The sequence below is a fragment of the Geotrypetes seraphini genome, chromosome 7 (genome assembly GCF_902459505.1).
Source record: "Geotrypetes seraphini chromosome 7, aGeoSer1.1, whole genome shotgun sequence".
NCBI classification, from domain to species: Eukaryota; Metazoa; Chordata; class Amphibia; order Gymnophiona; family Dermophiidae; genus Geotrypetes; species Geotrypetes seraphini.
Window position 1 is genome coordinate 136,542,833 of NC_047090.1, and position 24,148 is coordinate 136,566,980.

Below are 24,148 nucleotides of genomic sequence, written 5' to 3' on the forward strand. Positions count from 1 at the left end.
TACATTTGGAGGTAGATGCAGTATTTTTTAATAGGTGGTGGTCATTCTTGATCTGATCCTGTAAAGGTTCACTTGAGTAATTTTGTGGAGAAGTGTTTAACCTCTAACATCAGAAACTAATCTATCACAGACCTGCATATTTTAAAGTTCTCTTTTCAGAAATATCTAGATGTGTAAATGAAAACAAATACAAGAACAGTGTAATTGGTCACAGCCAGTTTCAGTTACCCAGGTCCTCTCATTCACTCAGGTCCAGTTTAAATGCCCTTGGCCATTCACTGGCCACTCTAGTCAAGTTCACAGCCCATTCACCATGCCCCTAAGGGTCACTCAAGAACTCCAGAAGAAGCTCTCCCCCTCTAGGGAAGAGAGTCCTCATGGACGCCCCCTAGTTGGTTAGGGTGCAGTCCTGACACAACCCTTCAAAAGATCTCTTGTCCTTCTTTTCCATAGTCTTTTAGTCAACTGGGGTGAAAGTCACTGCTTCCCCCCTTTTCTCTTCCTCAAGAGTCCTTCTTCTCCTTCTCAAATTAGTCACTATCTGTATCACAGATTCATATGCAAATTAAGACTCTTGCAAAAGATCCTGGTCAGACCCAGATTGTCTTCTGATACAGGATTCTTTCCAGCCCCCTAGGGTCAGGTGATGGAACATACATTTCCTCACAACCAAACACGTGCAAATAGCAATTTTGTAAAGCTGCTTTTGCACATATAGAACCCAATATCCACAGAAATGTGAAATTTCAAGATAGCATGATGGGGTTTGACTTATGTAAGGATTACAGGCAGACATCCCAATTTACTATGGGAAGCCATATCCATAGGCAAAAAATATCCCCATCAGCATTTGCACCTGACCTGAGGCAAAAGCAAGTGCTTACTTGAAGGGGCATGTGCAAAGACTGACGTAGCCCACTCTTTGCCAGATTCTACACCTCCAACACCATCCTAGACCACCCTCCACTGTCTATAAACTCCTCAGCTCATACCAGGGGTAGAACAGATATGATTTTCAATTTCTTCTGCTCTGTTTAGTGCCAGGAATCAATATGGCACCTCTGACTTTAGCAACAGTCTCACAGTATTGCCGCCAGGGATCAATTTGCCAAATAAGGCTGTCTTTGACAAAATATTTATTTATTTAGTCAAATTTTTAGCCCATCCTCTCAGAAGAACCCAGAACGGGTTACAAGTTTACATACACAGTAGAAGGTTGAGCAACAAGATTATAACTTCACATACAGCAGATATACAGACCAACATATTAAAAGGATGAAGAGCAGCAGTAGAACTTCCTATGTACATGTTTTGGGTACTAAGCACGCTAGCGTGGCAAACGATGGGCAACAAGGATGCAAATTCACAAATATGATCTACAGAAGAACAGATTAAAGGGAAGAACTGCAACAGAGGAATAGTTCTTATGAACTGTATGGAGGAATGAATACATGATTTGGGGGCTGAGCACAGTAACATGGCAAACGATAGGCCCTATAAGTACAGCAGCTAGAATTACAATACATTTGAAGTATAGACTTCACCCAACAATAAAAACCCTTTTTCCCCTCCATTGCCATCTCATCTGCTTACTTCTCTTGAAGTCTCTCACCTTTTCTTCCTCTCCTGAACATCCTATTCAATATGTCTCCCTCCGAAATCACCCCCACAGCAACACAAGCACTAAACCTGATGGAACAATGGACCTCAGAATTTAAACTGAAACTCAATTCAGATAAAACTAAATTCTTTATAGCCTCGCCACTCTCAAATATCACGACAAAATCACTACGCATAAACAATCTTAACTACCCCATTCAACCAACAATGAAGGTTCTGGGGGTAATACTAGACCAAGGTCTAACTATGAAAGACCATGTGGACTCCCTAGTCAAAAAAGGGTTCTTCACTCTCTGGAAACTTAGGTCCATAAGAGCATACTTCGACGCTTCAGCATTCAGAATACTGGTACAATCCCTAATATTAAGCCACCTTGATTATTGTAACATCACCCACCTGGCAATTTCCCAGAAGCAAATGCAGAGACTACAACTGATACAAAATGCAGCAGTCAGGCTGATTTTCGGGCTGAAGAAGTCCGATCATATAACCCCTTCCTACCAACTCCTGCACTGGCTACCAATGGAGGCACGTACGAAGTTCAAGCTGGGATGTCTATGCTTCAAAGTACTATCAGGTCTAGCCCCTAAATACATAACAGACCTCTTCTCATACCCAACCAACAGACATGAGAGAAGAATACACCTGAAATTCGTCTCCCCACCAGCCAGAGGATGCAAATATAAGAGATACCATCAACAACTTCTATCCTATCAAGCAGCCTTATGGGGCAAAGACTTAGATAAACTAATTACACACACAAACAACTATGGAGAATTCAGGAACCACCTGAAAACATACCTGTTCACAAAATACCTAGGCAACGAACAAGGACAATAACCCCCTTCGTAATCACTCCCCAAATCTGTTCTTGTAAACTGTTAACCCCAATCACTAACTTCCAACCCTGTGCAAACCGCAAGGTACTTCACGACCCTACAGTACATAAACTGTTGTTATTATCATTAATGCTGTTACTATCAGATGTACACTGCAATATTCTGTTAAGTCGCCGTCTGTACAATTTAAACTGTTGTTATTATCATTAATGCTGTTACTATCAGATGTACACTGCAATATTCTGTTAAGTCGCCGTCTGTACAATTTCTCTTTACTGTAAACCGCCTAGAAGTCGCAAGATTGTTGGCGGTATATAAGAATAAAGTTATTATTATTATTATCCCCCACATCTCTCTAGTCTGTCTACTTCTCAGCTCAATGAACTCTTTTCCAGTGCAGTAGAAGAACACCACTATTGAAAGACACTTCCCACTAATCAGCAGGGGTAGTGGTAGCACATTAAATATCCTCACTGGAAACTGCAACATACCATATCCAAAACAGCAAACAGATGAGGTCCCATTACTTCAAGGTGGAGAGGAGAAGAGACTTTGGTTACAATGAAAATTTGCAAGGAGGCAGATATTAGAAAGTAAGAAAAGAAGGTTAGGGGACAGGTTAAAAGAGATGGAGGGAAGGGAAAGAAAGAAGAAGCAGGAAGAAATTTGACAAGTGATCTTCCCTGACAGGTTAAGTCTCAAGAATAATTTTTCTAAACTTATTATTAATCAAATTGAAGAAGGAGTTGCCCTGGTTTTCTCTTCCCTTTATCTTAAAATTAAAATATATCTAATTGTAAGTATAAAATATTCTGCTATATCAAATATTTCATTAAAACATACCCCAAATTTTCCAACATGGCAATTTCTGTAGTTAAAACAAATTTGTACTGAGCACCATACACAAAAGCAGCTTCCATTACCGCTCTATGCTCTGAAAGAGATTAAAAAAAAAAAAAAAAAAAAAAATTAGTAATAGAAATGGTCAAATATAAACGTTTTAAATATTTAAAACAAGGAACAGCTTGTATTTTAAAAAATTGTCAAATGAAATCCTTTGCAAAAATTTAAGTGTGTTTAATTTCTGCTCTCTGTTTTATTTCCTTTATTTTTATTTCTTTTCATTTCTGCTCGATATTGTATTTATATTTATTTTGTTACATTTATTACTCTACCCATATTACTTCATTCTTCTTCTGGGTTCCTTGTTAACAATGTTTTAAGTTTCTCTAGGGAACTTCTTCCTTTTTTCCTCTTTTCTATTTATCTTTATCTAATTGATGTTTTTCTCTAAGACATTTTAGTTAGATTGTGAGCCCTTTTGGGACAGTGAGGGTAGCTACAATACATGTAAAGTAGATTTAGCTCTGTGAATGTAACCCGTTCTGAGCTCTTAGGGGAGGATGGGATATAAATCTAAATAAATAGTATACTGACTGGGCATTTAAAAACTAGACACTATTCCCACAAGTCTGAAGAAATCTAATCCTGTTCCATTTTGACCAATTTAATATTTAACTTTGATATTTAGCTCAAATTTCAACAACTCTGAATCATAAAATTCGAAAGTAGTAATAAAAAGCACTTGCAACCTATTAAACATAGAGGTGTTCTGGTTAAAATAAAGATACTTACCTATAGCAGGTGTTCTCCGAGGACAGCAGGCATGTATTCTCACATTCAGGTGACATCATCCACAGAACCTGGTACGGACACTACCAAATGCATTGGTCACTTTAAATTTATTGGTAGTGCCCATACCGTACATGTGCCAGTGCCTTCCCGCCCAACATCAGCTCGCGAGACCATCAGTTCAGTACAAAAAAGCTAAAAAGCCAACTAGGGGAGGTAGGCAGGTTCCAGCAGTTGGCAATGGAACCCACTTGGGATGGGGACCATACTGGACCTGGTGCTTACAAATGGGGAAACTGTTTTTGATGTTATAGTGGTTGACTATCTGGCATCCAGTGATCACCGCATGGTGTGGTTTACTATTAAGACTGGTGTAAAGAGTTCATTTGAAAGTGAAGGTTCTAGAAGACTTTAAGAAAAACTAACTTTGTTCAGATGAGGGATTACATCAAAAAATTGTCTGGATGGGAATATCACATAATCATTACCCAAAGACAATGATCAAATCAAAAATATCATTCATGAATATGATATACTAATTCACACTCAAGATTTTTGTGCTTATAAATCAGTGTGTTACAAGAGAGTAACCATGTAGTCAACAGACTAGTGGTTCCCTGCAAAATTTGTAATCCCAGCACCAAATTGGTGCTGGGATTACAATTCTTGAAGAGAACCACTACTCTGTCGCCATTGCTCAAACTTTATGTGCAGTGACACAATCTTCAAGCTTCAGCCTGGCCTGAGCATAGCAAAATGAGATACTGTCCACCAACCATGTGGAGATGGTTCTCTTGGATCAAATGACAAAACAGTTGAGTGGAATTTCTGTAAGGTTTAGTCTGATCCAAGTAATAAGCCAGAGCATATTTACAGTCCTGTGTGTGGAGTGCAGCTTCACCAGGATGAGAATGTGGTCTTGGAAAGAAGACAGGAAGAACTATAGACTGGTTCAGAAGAAATTCCAATATTTTGAGAAGAGCTTCAGATGTGTGCAGAAAACTACCCTATCATGGTAGAATGTTGTATAAGGTGGATCTGACACTATGACTTGAAGTTCACTGCAGATGTGAGAGATATGAGAAAGACTACTTTCCAAGTTAGATGCTCGAGAGACAAAGTCGAGAGTGGTTCAAAAGGAGGCTTCAATAGAGTGGAAAGTATTAAGGTCCCAAGTCATAAGAGGAGATTTGAAATGTGGCTTGGTATGGTAAAGGCCTTTCATGTATCTGGAAACCAAAAGATGTATAGACAATGGCTTTTTGTCCAATGGTTTATGAAAAGCACTAATAGCACTGAGTTGGAATAGTTTTGAGACCAGAGTTGGAAAGGTGTAGAAGACAGTCTAAAACCAATGGGAGAGGACAAGTGATTGGTTCTAGTGAATGGAAATTACACCAGACTATGAAGCGAATCCACCTGAAATGATAGCAGCACTGAGTGGTAGGTTTTCTAGACGCTTCAATAATGGCTGACACTGGTGCAGATAATGCATCTACTCGCTGGGAGAGAAATACCATGCTGTGTTAACAAACACAGATTGGGATGAAGGAGAGAACCCTTGTTCTGTGTCAGCAAGGTTGGAAAGATTTGAAGTGTGATGGGTTCCTGTACACTGAATGTAGGAGGATATGGGTTGATGGGGCCACCAAGTTGCAATGAGAATCATGTGGATTGGTTTTTCAAAGTTTGCGTAGTCTTCCCAACTAGATGAATTGGAGGGAAAGCGTAAAGAATCTTGTCTCACCAGTTGAGGAAGAAGGTATCCTACTCCAGACAATTGGGAGTGTAGAATCTGGAACAGAAGAGCAAATGTTTATGGATGGGGGGAGATAAGAAAAAAGGTCCACTTTCATGGTCCCCCCAATTCAGGAATTTCTGACGCAAGACAGTTGAGCTGAGTGACCACTAGTGAGGCTGAAGAAGTCTGCTCAACGTGTCTGCTAGATAACTGCTTTGAGAAAATGTTACGAGGAATTGCCCAGGACCAGATCTGAATTGCTTCCTGGCAGAGAGTGTGAGACCCTGTGTCTCCTTGTTTGTTTACATAGTAACTTGATTGTCTGTTTGAATGAGTACTACTTGATTAATGAGGTGATCTTGGAATGTGCATAGAGCACTGTGGATTGCTCAAAGTTCCAGGAGATTGATGTGAAGATTTTTCTCATGAGGAGTCCAGCTGTTCTGAGTATGGAGGTCATACAGGTGGACTCCTCAACTGAGCATTTTAGCATCCATTATCAATATATTTTTATGTGGTGGAGTGTAGAATAGAAGGCCCCTGGAACGACTGACTGGCAACAGCCACCACTGTAGGCATAGATTGTAGATAACTTGTAATTGTTGAGATAGTGGGTTGGAGGTTTTTGGTTGAAAGTTCCCACTGAGGGTCCCTGAGATGTAGATGGGAAAATGGTGAACTGTAGCCTAGGAGATGTAGCATTTGGCTTGCAGTGATGCATTGAAGAGTGGAGACCTTCTGGGAGATGTGAATTAGAGTGTCAAGTCACTGCTTTGGCAGAAAAGCTTACACCTGAGTCGTGTCTAGAAGCGCTCCAATGAACTCTAAAGTTGGATTGAAGATGGGAGTTTCTGATAGCTGACTGTAAATCTGAGAAGTTCTAAATGATGAACTGTCAAATTGATGACCTGGTTAGCTTGTTGAGGTGAAGACTTAATAATCAGTCTTCCGGAGGAGCTGTGAGAGACGCGTTAAGATCTCTCCTCGTTTAGCTTCAGTTTTTGCCTGATTTATTTACCTCGTTCTCCTTATGCCTCCGAAAAGAAAAGGGGTGGTCAGGGGACCTTCCTCGCCGGCCTTGGCGTCTACCCCCCGACAGCTAACGATGGATAGCTTCTTTTCGGCTCCTCCGGCACCAGCAATATCCGGAGTGGAGAGCCCGGCGTTGGGCGGCGAAGAGAGGGAGTCGCTTGCCCTTTCGGGCATAGAGACATCGCTGTCTCCACCGGTTTCCCATACTCCTCCGTGTCCAGCGGCTGCCGGAACGATGTGGCGAGAGACACCCGATCCCGGAAGTGGAGGCGTGGGGTCTCCCGACGAGGGCACAGCGTCTGGAGACAGTTTGCTGATGGAAGCTAACAAGAGAGAGGGGGATTTGTCCTCTCCAACGGAGGTTTTTCTTCAAGGCATCTGGTCTTTGCTTCAGCAGATGGAGTCAAAAATGGAAAAATCATCTGAAAAGGTAACAAAAATAGTGGAAAAATTGGATGTGCTGACTGAAACTGTGGAAGTAATGAAAAGGGATTCTAGTGCTCAAACTAAGCAGATGCAGGAGGATATACTGCATTTACAACAATTCAAGGTGGCTTCAATTAAAGATAGTTTCCTTATAAATAAGAAATTGGAGCAATTTGAAAATTTCAACAGGTGTTTGAACCTCCGTATTTTAAATTTTCCTCAAATTCCGGGTATATTGCCTTTGGACTTATTAAAAAGATACCTGATTGAAAATTTAAAGATTTCGTCAAATTGTATTCCCCCTATAAATAAAATCTACTATTTACCAAATAAGAAGATACCCGGAAGACAAGAAGGAGAAGATGAGATTGAGAAAGAGATAAGGAGGGAAAATAATGAAATAGAATTTGCTAATGTGACTGCTCTTCTTGAACAAACAATTTCAACTGATAATGTTAGAGCTACGCTCTTAGTATCATTCGTTTTTGAGCAAGATGTGAACATGATTATGAAACTATTCTTTAAAAACTCACAGAAATTATTTGGGGAGCAAAAAGTTTGGATATATCCTGATGTCGCAAAGACTACACAAGAACGGAGGAAAGAATTTCTTTCTATGCGTCAAGATACTATAAAATTGGGAGCAACTTTCTTGTTAGCATACCCCTGTAAATGCCTAGTTAGGTATTTGGGAGTTAAATATACATTTTTTTCTCCTAATCACCTGAAGGAATTCTTGGATGTAAAGAAAATCATCAAGGACTGAGGGGAAATAGAAATTAATAGCTGGTGTTTAGAACATAAAGCCTAATTGTTTAATTAAGTTTCTTGTTAAATTTCTCTCAAAAATTTTCGATTGACCATCCCCCTATTATGGTGGTCTAAGAAAGGAAAAATTATTTTCATAAGTATGAATCTGTAATACTTCTGTATTGTTTTTTCTTTCCTGTATTTAATGTAACAAGATGTATTCTTGTAAAATTTTGTTGAATAATATAAATAAAAAATTCCAAAAAAAAAAAAAAATAATCAGTCTTCCAGGTAAAGGAACACAGGAAAGCTACATGAGTGGAGGCTTGTAGCCACTACCACCAATAATTTTGTGAATACTCTTGGTGCTGATGCCAGTCCAAATGGTATAACTTTGTTGGAAATGGTGTGTTCCCACTCGAAAGCAGAGAAATTTTCTGTGGGCAGGGAGGATGGAAATATGGGTATATACTTCCATGAGATATAGAGAGCAGAGCCAGTTGTCCTTTTCTGACAATGGTAATAGGGTTCTCAGAGAGACCATGCAAAATTTCTCCTTCACTAAGTATTTGTTGAGAGCAAGGTGGTCTAGTTTTGGGCAAAGACCTCCGGTCTTTTTCGGTATGAGGAAATATTTTTAGTAGAACCCTCAACCCCTCTCCTGTAGGGGAACTTGTTCTATGGCATTGAGCTGGAGGAGGACTTAGAACTACTTGTGAAGGAGGGTCTTCAGGTGGGAGTTGAAAAGAGACACTCTTGGATGATGAGTTGGAGGGTTGTTTCTATAAAGAAAGGGCATAGCTCTGGCTCACCACTTGAAGAACCCAGTGAAGGACCATTGCTGACAGTAGTGGTTGAGATGACCTCTTATTAGTAGAGTCTATGGTAAAGGTTGAGGTATGCTGACAATGCTCTCTATTATGGCCTCAAATGGACTGCTGCTGTTTTGACTGAGGGTGTGATTGGGTTTTCTGCTGCCTCTGTTGTCTAGGATGCCTCTTATTTGATGAGCAACTAGATGAAGAAGGCTGGTTATATCTATGTTTGGAATAGTAAGTGGAGTGTTTCAAGGTATTTCAGGACTTAAATTACTTATATACTAAAGCAAGGAGCCTAAGGAACAAAATTGGGGAATTATTAGTCATGGCCAAAACTGAGAACCTAGACATCATTAGAGTATCCTAAACATGGTGGAATGAAGAAGACAAATTGGACATAGCACTGCCGGGGTACAAACTCTATCGCGAAGACAGGTCATGTCAGAAAGGAGGAGGAAAGCCCTATACATAAAAGAAAGCATACACTCGACCAGAGTGGACACAGCAGCGACGACCAACAAATTGGAATTGCTATGGGTTAAAATACCGGGAAGGAAAGGGCCCAAGATAAAGTTGGGCCTGTACTATCATCCACCTGGGCAAACCGAAGCTACTGATGAAGAAATGGAAGCCGAGATGAAACGAGAATGCAAAAGTGGCAACACAATTATTATGGGAGACTTCAACTATCCCGGGATAGACTGGAGTCTTGGAAACTCAAAATGCACTAGGGAAACTGGATTCCTAGAGGCTATACAGGACTGCTTCATGGATCAGCTTGTCAGAGAACCGACGAGAGGGAATGCCACTCTGGATCTAATCCTTAATGGGCTAAGAGGACCTGCAAAGGAAGTGGAAGTAGTGGGACCGTTGGGAAACAAAATGATCAAGTTCAAAGTTGAAGTTGGAATATCGAAGGGAAAGAGAACCACAGTGACAACTTTCAACTTCAAGAAAGGAAACTATGAAGCGATGAGGGTAATGGTAAGGAAGAAACTTAGGAACAGCTCAAAGAATTGGCAGACTGTAGAGCAAGCCTGGTCTCTATTCAAAGACACGGTGAGCGAGGCGCAAAATCTGTATATCCCCAGATTCAGAAAAGGGTGCAAAAAGAGCCGAACAAAAGATCCGGCGTGGATAACTAAAGAAGTGAAGAAAGCAATAGGTGATAAGAAGAATTCATTCAAGAAATGGAAAAAGGGTAAAATCGAGAAGAACTGGAAAGAACCAGGAAGTGTCAAAAAGAATGTCACCTCGTGGTTAGAAAAGCAAAAAGAGAATATGAGGAGAAGTTAGCCAGGGAAGCACGAAATTTCAAACCGTTCTTCAGATACGTTAAAGGGAAGCAGTCGGCCAGGGAGGAGGTGGGACCGGTGGATGACGGAGATAGGAAGGGTGTAGTGAAGGAGGAGAAAGAAGTGGCAGAAAGACTAAACACGTTCTTTTCGTCAGTATTTACAAATGAGGACACATCCAACATACCGGCCCCTGAACAAATCTTCAAAGGAGAACAAGCAGAAAAATTAACATCCATGGAAGTAAATCTTGAAGACGTACATAGGCAGTTAGAAAAACTAAAAACTAACAAATCACCGGGCCCGGATGGAATCCGCCTTAAGGTACTGAAAGAGCTTAAGGAGGAAATAGCAGAACTACTACAGCAAGTTTGTAATCTATCCCTGAAAACAGGCGTGATCCCGGAGGATTGGAAGATAGCCAACGTTACACCCATCTTTACAAAGGGATCAAGAGGTGACCCGGGGAACTACAAACCAGTAAGTCTGACCTCGGTTCAGGGGAAAATGGTGGAATCACTGATAAAAGATAGCATCGAGGAGCATCTAGAAAGGAATAAACTTATGAAAACAAGCCAACATGGCTTCTGCAAGGGAAGATCATGCCTAACAAACTTATTGCACTTCTTCGAATGAATTAATAAACAGATAGACAAAGGGGACCCCATAGATATCGTATACTTAGACTTCCAAAAAGCCTTTGACAAGGTACCCCATGAACGCCTACTTCAGAAATTGAAGAACCATGGGGTGGAAGGAGACGTACACAGATGGATCAGGAATTGGTTGGCGGGTAGGAAGCAGAGGGTAGGAGTGAAGGGCCACTACTCGGACTAGAGGAGGGTCACGAGTGGTGTTCCGCAGGGGTCGGTGCTTGGACCGCTGCTATTCAATGTATTTATAAATTATCTAGAAACAGGGACGAAGTGCGAAGTAATAAAATTTGCAGATGATACCAAACTATTTAGTGGGGCTAGGACTATAGAGGAATGCGAAGATTTACAATGGGACCTGAACAGACTGGGGGAATGGGAGACAAGATGGCAGATGAAGTTCAATGTAGAGAAATGCAAAGTCTTGCACATAGGAAACAGAAACCCGAGATACAGCTACACTATGGGAGGGCTGTTACTGAGTGAGAGTACCCAAGAAAGGGACTTGGGGGTAATAGTCGACAAGACAATGAAGCCGTCGGCACAGTGCGCAGCGGCCACTAAGAAAGCGAATAGAATGCTAGGTATAATCAAGAAGGGTATTACAACCAGAACGAAAGAAGTTATCCTGCCGTTGTATCGGGCAATGGTGCGCCTGCATCTGGAGTATTGCGTCCAATATTGGTCGCTGTACCTAAAGAAGGATATGGCGATACTCAAGAGGGTCCAGAAGAGAGCGACACATTTGATAGAAGGTATGGAAAACCTTTTATACGCTGATAAACTGGAGAAACTGGGGCTCTTTTCCCTGGAGAAGTGGAGACTTAGAGGGGATATGATAGAGACTTACAAAATCATGAAGGGCATAGAGAAAGTGGAGAGGGACAGATTCTTCAAACTTTCAAAATCTGAAAGAACGAGAGGGCATTCGGCAAAATTAAAAGGGGACAGATTTAGAACCAACGCTAGGAAGTTCTTCTTCACCCAACGGGTGGTGGACACCTGGAATGCGCTTCAAGAGGGCGTGATAGGATAAGGTACGGTATTGGAGTTCAAGAAGGGATTGGACAATTTTCTGAAGGAAAAGGGGATAGGAGGGTATAGATAGAGGGTTACTATACAGGTCTTGGATCTGGTGGGCCGCCGTGTGAGAGAGCTGCTGGGCAGGATGGACCTCTGATCTGACCCAGCATAGGCACTTCTTATGTTCTTTGCTGCTTGAGACTTGGTCATGTAGTCAGTGCATCTTTTGATCTTCTATGTCTATGTTAGCTCTTCTATGCAATCTCCAAAGAGGGAATGTTGGAGAGTCAGTCCTGTACGTTGGTGTCTAGGTTTGAAATTCGCAGCCATACCTGCCTATACACACATGGGAATAGAGACTGCAGAGGTGTGAGAGACTATATCAAAAGCATCATAGGCAGAAGGCACCATGTACTGACTTAGGCAGGTTTTTGGACGTTTTAAAGTTTTGATTATGCCTCTCTAAACGTAAGAGAAAAATTAAATGGGAAGGCCCAAAAATTCACACATTTGATGTGCTTAGAGAGACTCTAAAGAACAGCTTCTAAGCTCCATGGAAAACTGATGGTCCCACAAGCCATCGGGTGGGAAGGCACTAGCACACATGTGCAGTAAAGGAAGTCTTAAAGTTTTAATGTGACAGTACACATTTTTTGACTGTGTGTGCTGGGTTCCATGCATGACATCACCCACATGTGAATATATGCTGCCTGGTTATGCTCAGATTATGCTTTTCTACAATACAGCTTACCATATAGTCAAGGAGCCAAATACAGATATATAGATGGAGACAAGGTGGGTAGTGCAGAGTCAGATGGGATAAATAGATGGGCAGCTAAACTCAAGGCAAGTTCTTTGTACAGTTAAATAAAATATAAGGAAGTTATAGTGTGTGTAGCAAGCTGGTCCAGGTGGAAAGAGGTGTACAGTCAGTCACCCTATATATTAAAGGCTTGGGAAAAAGTAATTTTACTATGTTACATTTTTCTTGGAATCTTGCTAAATGAAAGATAGGGGTATATATTATAGATACCTAAATTCTCATTGTCCATCAAAAAAATATATTATATATATATATATATATATATATATATATATATGGAATATGAGAAGAAATGACATTTCCTAATGACCAGCCTCAATGAAGAATCAAAATTATGAACAGATTAAAATAATGATCATGTCATAAAAAAGGACATTACATACCTGGTATTCCTACTGCTTGCACATAAACAAAAACTAAGTTATTTCTTCCCTTCACAGAATCTTCTGCCATCTGAAGTTCCACCATCGTGACAATGTATTTCACTTCATTAAACAGAAGGGCACTAAAATACATTTCGATCTCATTAGTATTTAATTTATTCAATCTTAAAGGAAAGTACACATTAGTACTAATTATAATATACTGTAACTAGTCTTTAAGCCCGTTACATTAACAGGTGCTAGAATAGATGTGTCTGTCTGCCTGTGTTTCTTTATCTCTCTCTCCTTGGCTGCTGTCTGTGTCCTTCTGTCTCCCCCCCCCCCCGAGCAAAGCTGTCTGCCCCCAGCACACACCTCCCCCCAAAGCAGCCCCCTTTCACTTTCCCTAACTGTCTCTCCATGGCCCTCTTCTGTCTTCCCCCTAGAGCAAAGCTGTCTGTTCCCAACACACCTCCCACCCAAAACAGCCCCCTTTCCCTCTCCCTATCTCTCCATGGCACCTTCTGTCTCCCCCCAGCACATCCCTCCCCCAAAGCAACCCCCTTTCCCTCTCCCTGTCTCTCCATGGCCCCTTTTGTCTTCCCCCAAGCACACCCCTCCCCCAAAGCAGCCCCCTTTCCCTCTCCATGTCTCTCCATGGCACCTTCTGTCTTCCCCCCAGAGCAAAGCTGTCTGTTCCCAACACACCTCCCAACCAAAGCAGCCCCCTTTCCCTCTCCCTATTTCTCCATGGCCCCTTCTGTTTTCCCCCAGAGCAAAACAGTCTGTCCCCAGCACACCTACCCCCAAAGCAGCCCCCTTTCCTTTTTCCTATCTCTCCATGGCCCCTTCTGTCTCCCCCCAGCACACCCCTCCCCCAAAGCAGCCCCCTTTCCCTCTCCCTGTCTCTCCATGGCCCCTTCTGTCTTCCCCCAGAGCAAAACTGTCTGTCCCCAGCACACCTCCCCCCCAAAGCAGCCCCCTTTCCCTCTCCCTATCTCTCCATAGCCCCTTCTGTCTCCCCCAGCACACCCCTCCCCAAAGCAGCCCCCTTTCCCTCTCTCTGTCTCTCCATGGCCCCTTCTGTCTTCCCCCCAGAGCAAAACTGTCTGTCCCCAGCACACCTCCCTCCCAAAGCAGCCCCCTTTCCCTCTCCCTATCTCTCCATGGCCCCTTCTGTCTCCCCTCAGCACACCCCTCCCCCCAAAGCAGCCCCCTTTCCCTCTGGCCCCCTGTATTGATCCCCCTGCTTACTCTCCTTCCATCTCGGCGTCTTCTGGCTTGCTCCTCTTCAAAGCAGGCCGCGATCGTGGTGGCCGGCCCCAGTGAACCTCGCAGGCCGCTCTCCAACCTGGAAGCACGCTCCCCCAACGCGATCCCGTGTATCAGAGAGAACGTGCCACCGAGGCCGGAAAGCAGCCCGCGAGGCCCGCCAAAGCCGGCCACGATCGCAGGCTGCCCCGAACAGGAGGATTAGCGGTGGCGGCAGCAGCGATGAGCGAGGGCGGGAGGTGTGTTCGAGCTTGCTTCGGATTGGTGAGGTGAGGGCGGGAGGTGTGTTCGAACTTGCTTCGGGTTGGAGTGAGGGCAGGAGGAGGGGAGTGGCCAGAGTTCTAAAATGGAACGCGGCCACGGATCAGAAATCATAGCGGCAGGAATAACGAAGTTTCAAGAGTGCATGCGCGCTCTAGGGTTTTATTATATAGGTTTAAATTCCAAACTAAAGAGCAAATGTCTCATTTCTCTTTTTCCTTTCCTCAGTATACGTATCACCCAGTAATTTACTATAGTGGCACTGTGAAGGATTAAAGAGTTTTCCCTCTCCAATGCTACATATACCACTGAGCAGCAGGAGCACTAGCCAGAGAGGGGATAAATTATACATCCCAGGATGCACTGGGTTCAGCAGCTCAGAGCTGAGCCACCTTAGAGGAACTGTGGCAATTGTGCTGAGCCACAGGGGCCGAGCCACAGGCAAGATGGGGAATATACGAGGGCCGTTCAAAAAGTATCAGACGTGGTTTGGTGCATGTAAGTAGACGACCTTAATGCGCATGCTTGAAGTTTTCCCACCTACAGAAGCTGTCAGTCACCGGCAGACTGCCGATGAGTGAAGAAATTGAACAATGCTACTGCATTAAATTTTGTGTAAAGCTTGGCGATTCCCAAGTGGAAATGATCGACAAGATTCAACAGGCCTTCGGGGACGAAGCAATGGGCACCACACAGATAAAGGAGTGGTACAACTGCTTCAGAGATGGCAGCACATAAGTGGCGAATGAAGCACATTCTGGTAGGCCCTCAACATCCAGAAATGAGATTGTCATTGACCTAGTGAGGATCCTGATGATGCAGGATTATCGAATCACGATCAGAGAACTTGCAGATGAGGTGAGCATCAGCGTTGGATCAGTTCATTCCATTTTGACTGAGGATTTGGGCTTCAGGAGAATTTCAGCAAAGTTTGTGCCAAAGCTGCTAATGATCGAGCAGAAGCAACTCCGCACAGGACATGCTGGAGACTGTGAACAGTGATACCAACTTCCTCAGCACAGTGATCACTGGTGATGAGTCCTGGGTTTATGGGTACGACCCAGAAACCAAGTTGATGTCATCACAATGGAAACATTCAACATCCCCAAGGCCAAAAAAAAGCAAGATAAGTCTGCAGCAATGTCAAAGTCATGCTGTCTTCTTTGACTCCAGTGGCATGGTTCATCACAAGTACACACCACACAGCACAACCATCACCAAGGGATACTACCAAGAGGTTCGGCGTCGCCTTTATGACGCTTTGAGACGTAAACATCTGGACTGTGGGCAGTGGGCAATTGGCAGCTCCATCACGATAACGCACCTGCCCATTCTTCACATCTGATACGCAGTTTCCTGGCCAAACACAATACACCTGTGATTCCTCAGACTCCCTACTCTCCTGACATGGCTCTGTTTGACTTCTGGTTTTTCCCAAGCTGAAAATGCCCCTGAAAGGGACCAGATTTCAGTCAAGAGAAGACATCATGCAGAATGTGATGGACCAGTTGTAAGCAATCTCAAAAGAGGCGTTCCAGTGTGGCTTCTGAGAGTGACAGGACCGTTGGAAGAAGTGGGTGGCAGCCCAAGGGGACTACTTTAAAGGAGATTAGTATAAGATTGTTATATCTGAATTAGTATTTTTTATGAATAAAGGTCTGATACTTTTTGAATGGCCCTCATATGCTTGAGCCTGAGATGAGTTAAAGGAGGTCTCGCAGCAAGAGAATTCCCAGGAAGAGGAGCAAAGTCCAACTTCCCTAGCTTTTGGTTGGAACAAAGCCTTGGGGAGTACTGACCTTCCAGAAGGGGGTTTGCTGAGAGAGAGAGAAAGTAGCCTGGGTGAGGCTATGATAAGGGCTGGCAGAGGTAAGCCAACTTTATTATCTATAAAACTGAACTGTGAATAATAAAGCTTGTGTTATACCTTCCAAATGAGTGCCAATTTGAAGCCAAAAGTGTGTAGAGTCCAGGGAAACCAGTCCTGGACTTGCCACAAGCACACTGATGTCATGATGTTCTAACATATGTATAAATAATACCATGAAGCTTCAGAGTACAGTACACCTGACAACCAAGCCATGGTTATGATCTTGGAACACACTGTTAATTCTGAAGTATTAATCACTAAAGTTAATTCTGAAGTATTAATCACTAAAGCCCTCTTTAACTAGGTTTCAACCGCTGCCTGAGGCTCTAAATGCTCTGATGCTGCTCTGCCGCTCATAGGAATTCTATGAGCGTCGGAGAATTTAGTGCTCTACTGCAGCTTAGTTAAAGGAGGCGGAGGTAAATTTCTTTCTAATTTGTGCAGCCTAAGAATAGATGAAGCACCATGTCCTTGCTACCATTAGGCTGATGCACACTGGAGTTTAGTCATGTTTTCTCAGCCACTTCAAATACGGCATACAAACTGAATTTTCAAAAGCAGTTCATATTTCTGACTTGGATGGGAATTGCACATTGAATATTAGTAGTCCAATGTAGGTTGGAGAAGAAAGAAATAACTAGTTCTCACAAAGATTATCTCATATTAAGTAGGCAAAACATAAGAAACATGGCTAGACCACCAGGAAATCACAGTGGTCTGGGGGGGGGGTTACTCTTGCTTAGGAGGGAGGAAGGGGGCACTAGCTGCCAGTCGGTGGGGGTAGGTACATGCTGAAGTTTGTCGGTTCAGAGGGGGTTTGCAGCAGTGGCGGAAGATTATTGGGAATCTGGTAGGGCACTACAAGGAAGGCAAGAGGAGGTAGAATATAAACCCTCCGGTTTATATTCAAGTTAACATTTTTCCTCTAAAAAAGGGGGCAAAAATGGTATCTCAGTTTATATTTGGATAGGTTTATATTTGAGTATATAAGTTATCCTAGGACAAGCAGACAACATATTCTCACATATGGGTGATGTCATCCATGGAGCCCAATACGGACAGTATGAAAAGTATACTGTCACTGTAAGTTTTAAGAAACTTTGTGAATGCCTTCCTACCCGACGCCCACTCGTGGTACCTCAGTTCATTTTCCACGGAGCAAAGAAGTTTCTTTTTGACTGGGCTCTGTTCAGTTGGCATTGCCTTCCCACTTCACGTTTCTTTTTTCTAGTTTTTTACTTTTGTTTATATAGTTTCTATTTAAAAAAAAAAAAAAAAGACAATAAAAAAATATATTTGTGGGCTTTTTGTCAAGTTTCAAGTTTCAAGTTTTCAAGTTTCAAGTTTCAAGTACAAACAATACCTACTTCCAAATGCACAAATTTCATTATACCCTCCATTGAGGATCTTAAATCTCTTCTAGGAAAAATTAACACAAAAGGAACAGATATTCATACTATTTCCCCTTTTATATTGAAACGGCATTTTTCTTTCTTTGGCCCTTTTATCCGATGCATGATAGAATCAAGTTTAACTATAGGGTACATTCCTAAAGAATGGAAAGAAGCTATTATACGACCAAAAATAAAAAATCCCAAAGAATCAACCTCGGAAATATCAAATTATCGCCCAATAGCCAATTTGCCATTCCTCACTAAATTAATAGAAAAAGTCATTTTTAATCAGATAACTAACTTTATTGAAAAAACACATATACTACACCCAAATCAAACTGGATTCAGAGCAAATCATTCAACCGAACACTCAATGATAGGACTTACAACCAACATACAATACCATTTAGATCACCATAAATCAATAATTCTGATTTCACTTGATTTATCCGCAGCATTTGACACTATAGATCATCATTTACTAATTAATAGACTTTCTTCAATCGGCATTTCAGGACAGGTGCTAGACTGGCTTAAATCATATTTTCAAGATCGCTCAGCAAAAGTAGTGTTTAATAATTCAACATCTAATAATTTCACCAATTCATTTGGAATTCCACAAGGTTCAATTCTTTCACCGCTTTTATTTAATATTTTTTTGGCTCCTCTACTGACGCTTAGTCAATCTATTGGATTTTCTACATTTGCATATGCAGATGATATACAATTGCTTCACCCTTTAAACCCATTAGACTCAAATGAGATAATATCCATAAATAACAAGTTAACACAAATAAGCCAATGGCTTAAAGATAATATGTTAGTGCTGAATCCAACAAAATCTTCAGTGATGTTTTTCCCCTGGAAAAAAGATCTCAAAGAACAATTTTCATCTCAGATATTATTAAACGATATTCCCCTTCAACAAGTAAATAAAACAAAAATATTGGGAGTAACCTTGGACCAAGAATTAAGCTATCATAATCAAATTAGTACAGTTGTCAAAAACTGTTTCAACAAATTGCGACTTATCAGATCAATAGCAAAAGTTCTTAAACCAGAAGCACTTAATATTCTCATCCACTCCCTAATCATTTCTAGTTTAGATTATTGTAATTCTTTATACTGCGGCATAACTCATAAAGAAATAAGAAGACTACAAATAATACAAAATACAGCTATAAAAATTATAACAAACTCAAAAAAATATGATCATGTTACACCTCTCTTACAAGATGCACACTGGCTACCTATTATACACAGAATTACGTTTAAAATCGCATTATTAACATTTAAAATCCAACAAACACACGAGCCATTATTTCTGGACAGATTACTAATCCCTTACTCTTCACTAAGGACGCTGAGATCAACGCAACAAAACCTACTAACTATTCCTTCTTTAAAAATAATTGGGACAAGAAGAACAACTATATTTTCTGTACAAGCACCCCAACTGTGGAACAATTTACCTATTTACTTACAGAACGAAACATCACTAGTCAAATTCAAACGCAGTCTGAAAAGCATTCTTTATAAAGATTACATTACATTACATTACATTACATTAGTGATTTCTATTCCGCTTGTACCTTGCGGTTCAAAGCGGATTACATAAGAAGAAGCTGGACATTTCCAGGAGGGTACATGACATTTAGGGTAAGACATAGTAACAGAATGAGTATAGTCTTAGTAACATTGGATGAAAGTAGTTATATTACATTACATATCAAATCTTTTCCAGGCGTTGGTAGGTAATATGATTTTTTTTTTTTTTTTTTTTTGGTCGGTTGAGGGTATGGTGCCAGGGAGTGGGTAAACCTGGTCGGTGTACGTGGAAGAGGAGAGTGATTAGGTGTTTTGAATATGCTTTTTGAAAAGTAGTGTTTTGATTTCTTTACGGAATGCTTTGAAGTCAGATGTTGAGGTTAACAATCTGGTTATGGAGGGTTCGAGTTTTGCTGCATGTGTTGCTATGAGGTTATCATAAAGCTTTTTGCGATGAGTGCCGTTGAGTGGTGGGTATGAGAATGGTGTCAGTGTTCTTCTTATTCTGGGTGGAAGGTTACGGTTTAGACGATCGATTAGATAGGCAGGTGCTGTACCGTTGAGTACTTTGAAGATTAGACAGTATAGTTTGAATTGGATTCTGGCTCTAATCGGTAGCCAATGTGAGTCTAGGTAGGCGTTAGTTATGTGGTCATATTTTTCGAGGGAATAGATTAGTCTGAGAGATGCAATCAATACATAGATAGTAATCGTAATAAACACAATACTTGTTCTTTAAGGAATCAAATGAGCAGAACATCAATATAGAAACTATAAGTGTTTTTAATCTTAATTCTCTTTTTTTCTTTTCTATCAAATTATCATTAATATTAATCTGGATCTTTTTACACTCTTTATATTAAAATTTTTCTAATATTAAACCGATTAATTATTCCTAATATTACACTTCCCCTACCCTTATGTACAAACCTTAATTGTTCCCTTTTTTTTTTTCTTTTTTATTAATATTATAAATTATTTAAATTGTATTTCCACCTTTTACCTACTTGTTTCAATTTGTATTAATAGAACATAATGATTAGTCTGTATTTTGTCTTATTTGTATTTGTCATCCCTGGTTTCTATTGTACATTACAATTATGTAATATGCATTGAAATATTTGATATTGCGTAAAATCAAAATTTAATAAACTTGAAACTTGAACTTGAAAGAATGGAACAGAAACTGGAGGGAACTGGATGGAAGGGAAGGATAAAGAAAAAAAAAAGGAAGGAAAGATGGAAGGGAAGAAGACAGAGATGCCAGACTATGGGGGGAGCAGAGGGAAGAAGATGGGTGCCAGACCAATAGTGGGGGGGGGGGGGAGAGGCACAGAAACAGAGCATATGAAAGAGGCAGAGAGAAGGCAGGCAGTGGATGGAAGGGAATGAATGAAGAGAAGATGAGGAAAGCAGAAAAGAGACAACAAAGGTAGAAAAACAAATTTCTATTTCTTTTTTTGGGCTTTAGGATAAAGTAGTATATTAGTTGTGTTGATAAACTTTTTTAACAAAGCCTGCCAACTGAAGATCTTTCTCTGGTTCGGCAGCCAGAACTTTGATTTATAAAATGACAATTGTACAGAATATTGTTTCTTTTTATACTTTAATAAAATAAGTTCAGTATAAAACTATTCGAGGCTTGTGTGGATGGGATCAGATGGTTTGTGGGGTTGGGGCATGGATGGGGACCGAGCTCATGGGAACGGGACGAGGATGGGGACCAAGCTCGAGGGGATGGGACAAGGACATGCCTTAATCCCTCCAGTGGAAAATATTTTATCCAGATGAAAATTAATCCTGCAATCTGGCAGAAAGAAACACACTTGCTTAATGTTATCACAAAACTCTGCTCTTCAAGCAGATATAGATTAAAATTGAAGGCATAGATATGTCTTTACTTACAATAAAACATTAGCTACAATTGCATTCACATCAAATAGAACATCTGTTGGGAATTCTCTCACTACCATATTACCCCTGCAAAAAGAGAACAACACATCTTTTCATATTTTAGATTATCAAGATAGTTATGTTACTTTTTCACTTTACCAAATTAGACAATCACCTGCCCATTGTCTGATGTGGTCAGCCACAGCAGATTTTTACAACTCATCCCTGCTAACCAATATTACTAGGGGTAGGAAAGAGGATGTGAAAGCGATTTAAGCAGAAACAAATTTGAGCTGACTTACAAGTCATAAAGCAAGGACCAGTGGCATAGCGAGGGTAGTTTAAACGCTGTGTAGCAAGTTAGGATAATGTGGGGCACTAGACAGGCTCCCAAGGGTCACAACGGGGCCCCAAGGTCTATCCTTGTGTCCCACACATCCAGATTCTAACAACACCCAAACTATTCACTCATGCATACATCTGTGCACTGACAAAACTCAAGGTCTTTTCTCTTTTATTCTTAGATTAGCTGAAGTTCTCACACACTCAAAGAAATAGCAGAATATGTTATACACAAAAGAAATTACAAGTAGAAAAATCTTATAGCCTAAGGCCCAGATTCTTGAATCGGCAGCAATATCGGCAACCGCTGATTGCGTGCCAATCACATATCAGCGCCAGTTTCGTAATCATGCCAACACAAAAGATAAGCATGAATCACGCCTACAAAGGTGCTTTAGGTCACCTAATGTCACTTCCGGCACTGGTCATGCCTACTTAGACATTCGGCGGCCTAAAGCACTTATGTACACATGATTCCAGCACCAATTTTCTAGGCACTGGTATGTGCCTCAAATCTTGGTTAAAAATGCCGTTTGGATGGCATTTTTAACAGAGGTATAGGCGCCTACTGGTGCCTAGAAAATCCAGGCCAGTTCAAGAATCCGGGCCTAAAAGTCCACCCTAACCTCTAAGGATATGTAGAGGAAGAGAACACAAGTTTATATACTAAAAAGTTTAAGTACGGTAGATAATAATAGAAATTTTATAGCCCACCTCCCAGGAGACAAAGCACTACAAAAAAAACACTATTATAATATGCTCTCTACACACATACACACAATTCCTGGCACACAGACAAAGGGAGAAAGACAAAACAAAAGAAAGGAACATAAGAACAAAAGAAATGGGAGGAATTTGCACTGACCGTCATAAAATTCAGATCAGGCTAAGCAAAGTACCTTGCCATGCTATTACAAAAGCTAGAAATTTATAGGAGTCTTTAACATGAAGAATATACATATTCATTAACTATGCTAACCTTTAGATTAAGTAATAAACTTTCTTGACGTTTCTTTATCTCTAAATTCCTTTCCTATGGTATATAAAAGCCCCTTTTGTTCACTGGGGGTACCAGGAAGGCCATAAAATAGATGTTGTGTTTCCAGATGTACTTTACTCTTACTTGGGAGAAAATAATTGATTTGTAATTGTTTCTACATCACCCTGGGATCTAGGTGGCCTACTTGGTCTGTCTGTACTTTGTTCATACTCAATTTTTTATTTACTAACTCCTCCATTTTATGAAGCCACGTTAGTTTTTTTTTACTGCCGGCCATGGCAGTAAAAGCTCAGACACTCATCGAATTCCTATGAGAGTTGGAGCTAATTCTGCCAAGGCCGGCAATAAAAAAGCCTAACACGGCTTCATAAAAGGGGTCCTAAATGTATAAGTAATCAAATTTTTGCAGAAGCATGTTTTATGTATTCTAATAATCTTTTTTGCATTTTGTGTTTGAATTTATGGGTTTAATATCATTTTGAATATTTATTTATAATTTATGATATTACGGTTGTATAGTATTCCGCCGCAAATTCGTGAATCCAATCATTCGCGGTCTGCTCCGACCACCTCTTCCTGTAGTAAAGTCAGGCAGGAGCTGCGTGTCAAAGCTACAGGAAGAGGCGGTCGGAGCAGACCGCAAATGATTTCCTTCACCCGCCGGCACTCCAGCTGCCCTCTCCTGCCTCTCCAGCTGCCCTCTCCTATCTCCCCTGCCTAAAAACCGCATTCATGTTTTTTTCAAAATTCTCGGGGGGTTCTGGAACAGAACCCCTGCAAATTTCGGGGGAGTACTGTATATCATACCTACTTTTATTTATGTATTTGCACTTTTATGTGTTGTTTAATAAAGGGCTCCTTTTACGAAGGTGCGTTAGCGGTTTAATGCGTGCTAAACCGCCGACCACGCTAGCCGCTACTGCCTCCTCTTGAGCAGGCGGTAGTTTTTCGGCCAGCGCAGGGGTTAGCACGTGATAAAAAGTCACGCGCATTAAACCCGCTAGCGCAGCTTTGTAAAAGGAGCCCAAAGCATTTTTGACCTCTAAGACAGGAGTGCGTATGCTGAAACACGGTGCTAAGTTAGGTCAAAATCCTTGTGGATTTATATAATAAACTGATTCAATTACTCCTGGCTTTTTATTAGAAGTCCATTGTTCAATCCCACTTTCTTCATTGGTTATTTCCTCATGGGTTTTTCCTCTGTTGGACTTTTCTGTATCTGACACCTTAAGATCATCACATTCAAGTTCCACTACTCTTTCGTGCACAAAAGTTCTTCACCCCCTAAACTGTACTGTTCCCTCAGGTTTTGCCCAAATGCATGACCTTGCATTTCTTAGTATTAAATCTTAGCTGCCAAACTTCAGACCATTCCTCAAGCTTCACTAGGTCCTTCATCATGTTATTCACACAATCAGGGGTGTCTATTCCATTGCAGATTTTGGTTATCATCTGCAAAGAGGGAAATCTTACCAGACAGCCTTTCAATAATATCGCTTTCAAAAATATTAAAAAGAACAGAACATGGAGGCACACCACTGGTAACATCCCTTT

At 41.1% G+C, this 24,148-nt stretch overlaps 1 protein-coding gene across 9 annotated transcripts in view; it reads right to left on the minus strand.

Annotated features, from left to right (window-relative positions):
* Nucleotides 1–24,148, minus strand: part of TXNDC16 (thioredoxin domain containing 16) — a 129,887-nt gene that overhangs the window by 66,599 nt on the left and 39,140 nt on the right. For all 9 annotated transcript variants that reach the window (XM_033951998.1, XM_033951994.1, XM_033951989.1 and 6 more), the window contains 3 exons: nucleotides 21,265–21,339; nucleotides 13,036–13,157; nucleotides 3,303–3,393 (listed from right to left, as the gene is read on the minus strand). In XM_033951998.1, coding sequence (XP_033807889.1) covers nucleotides 3,303–3,393; nucleotides 13,036–13,157; nucleotides 21,265–21,339 — 288 coding nt within the window. The remainder of the gene's footprint in view (nucleotides 1–3,302; nucleotides 3,394–13,035; nucleotides 13,158–21,264; nucleotides 21,340–24,148) is intronic.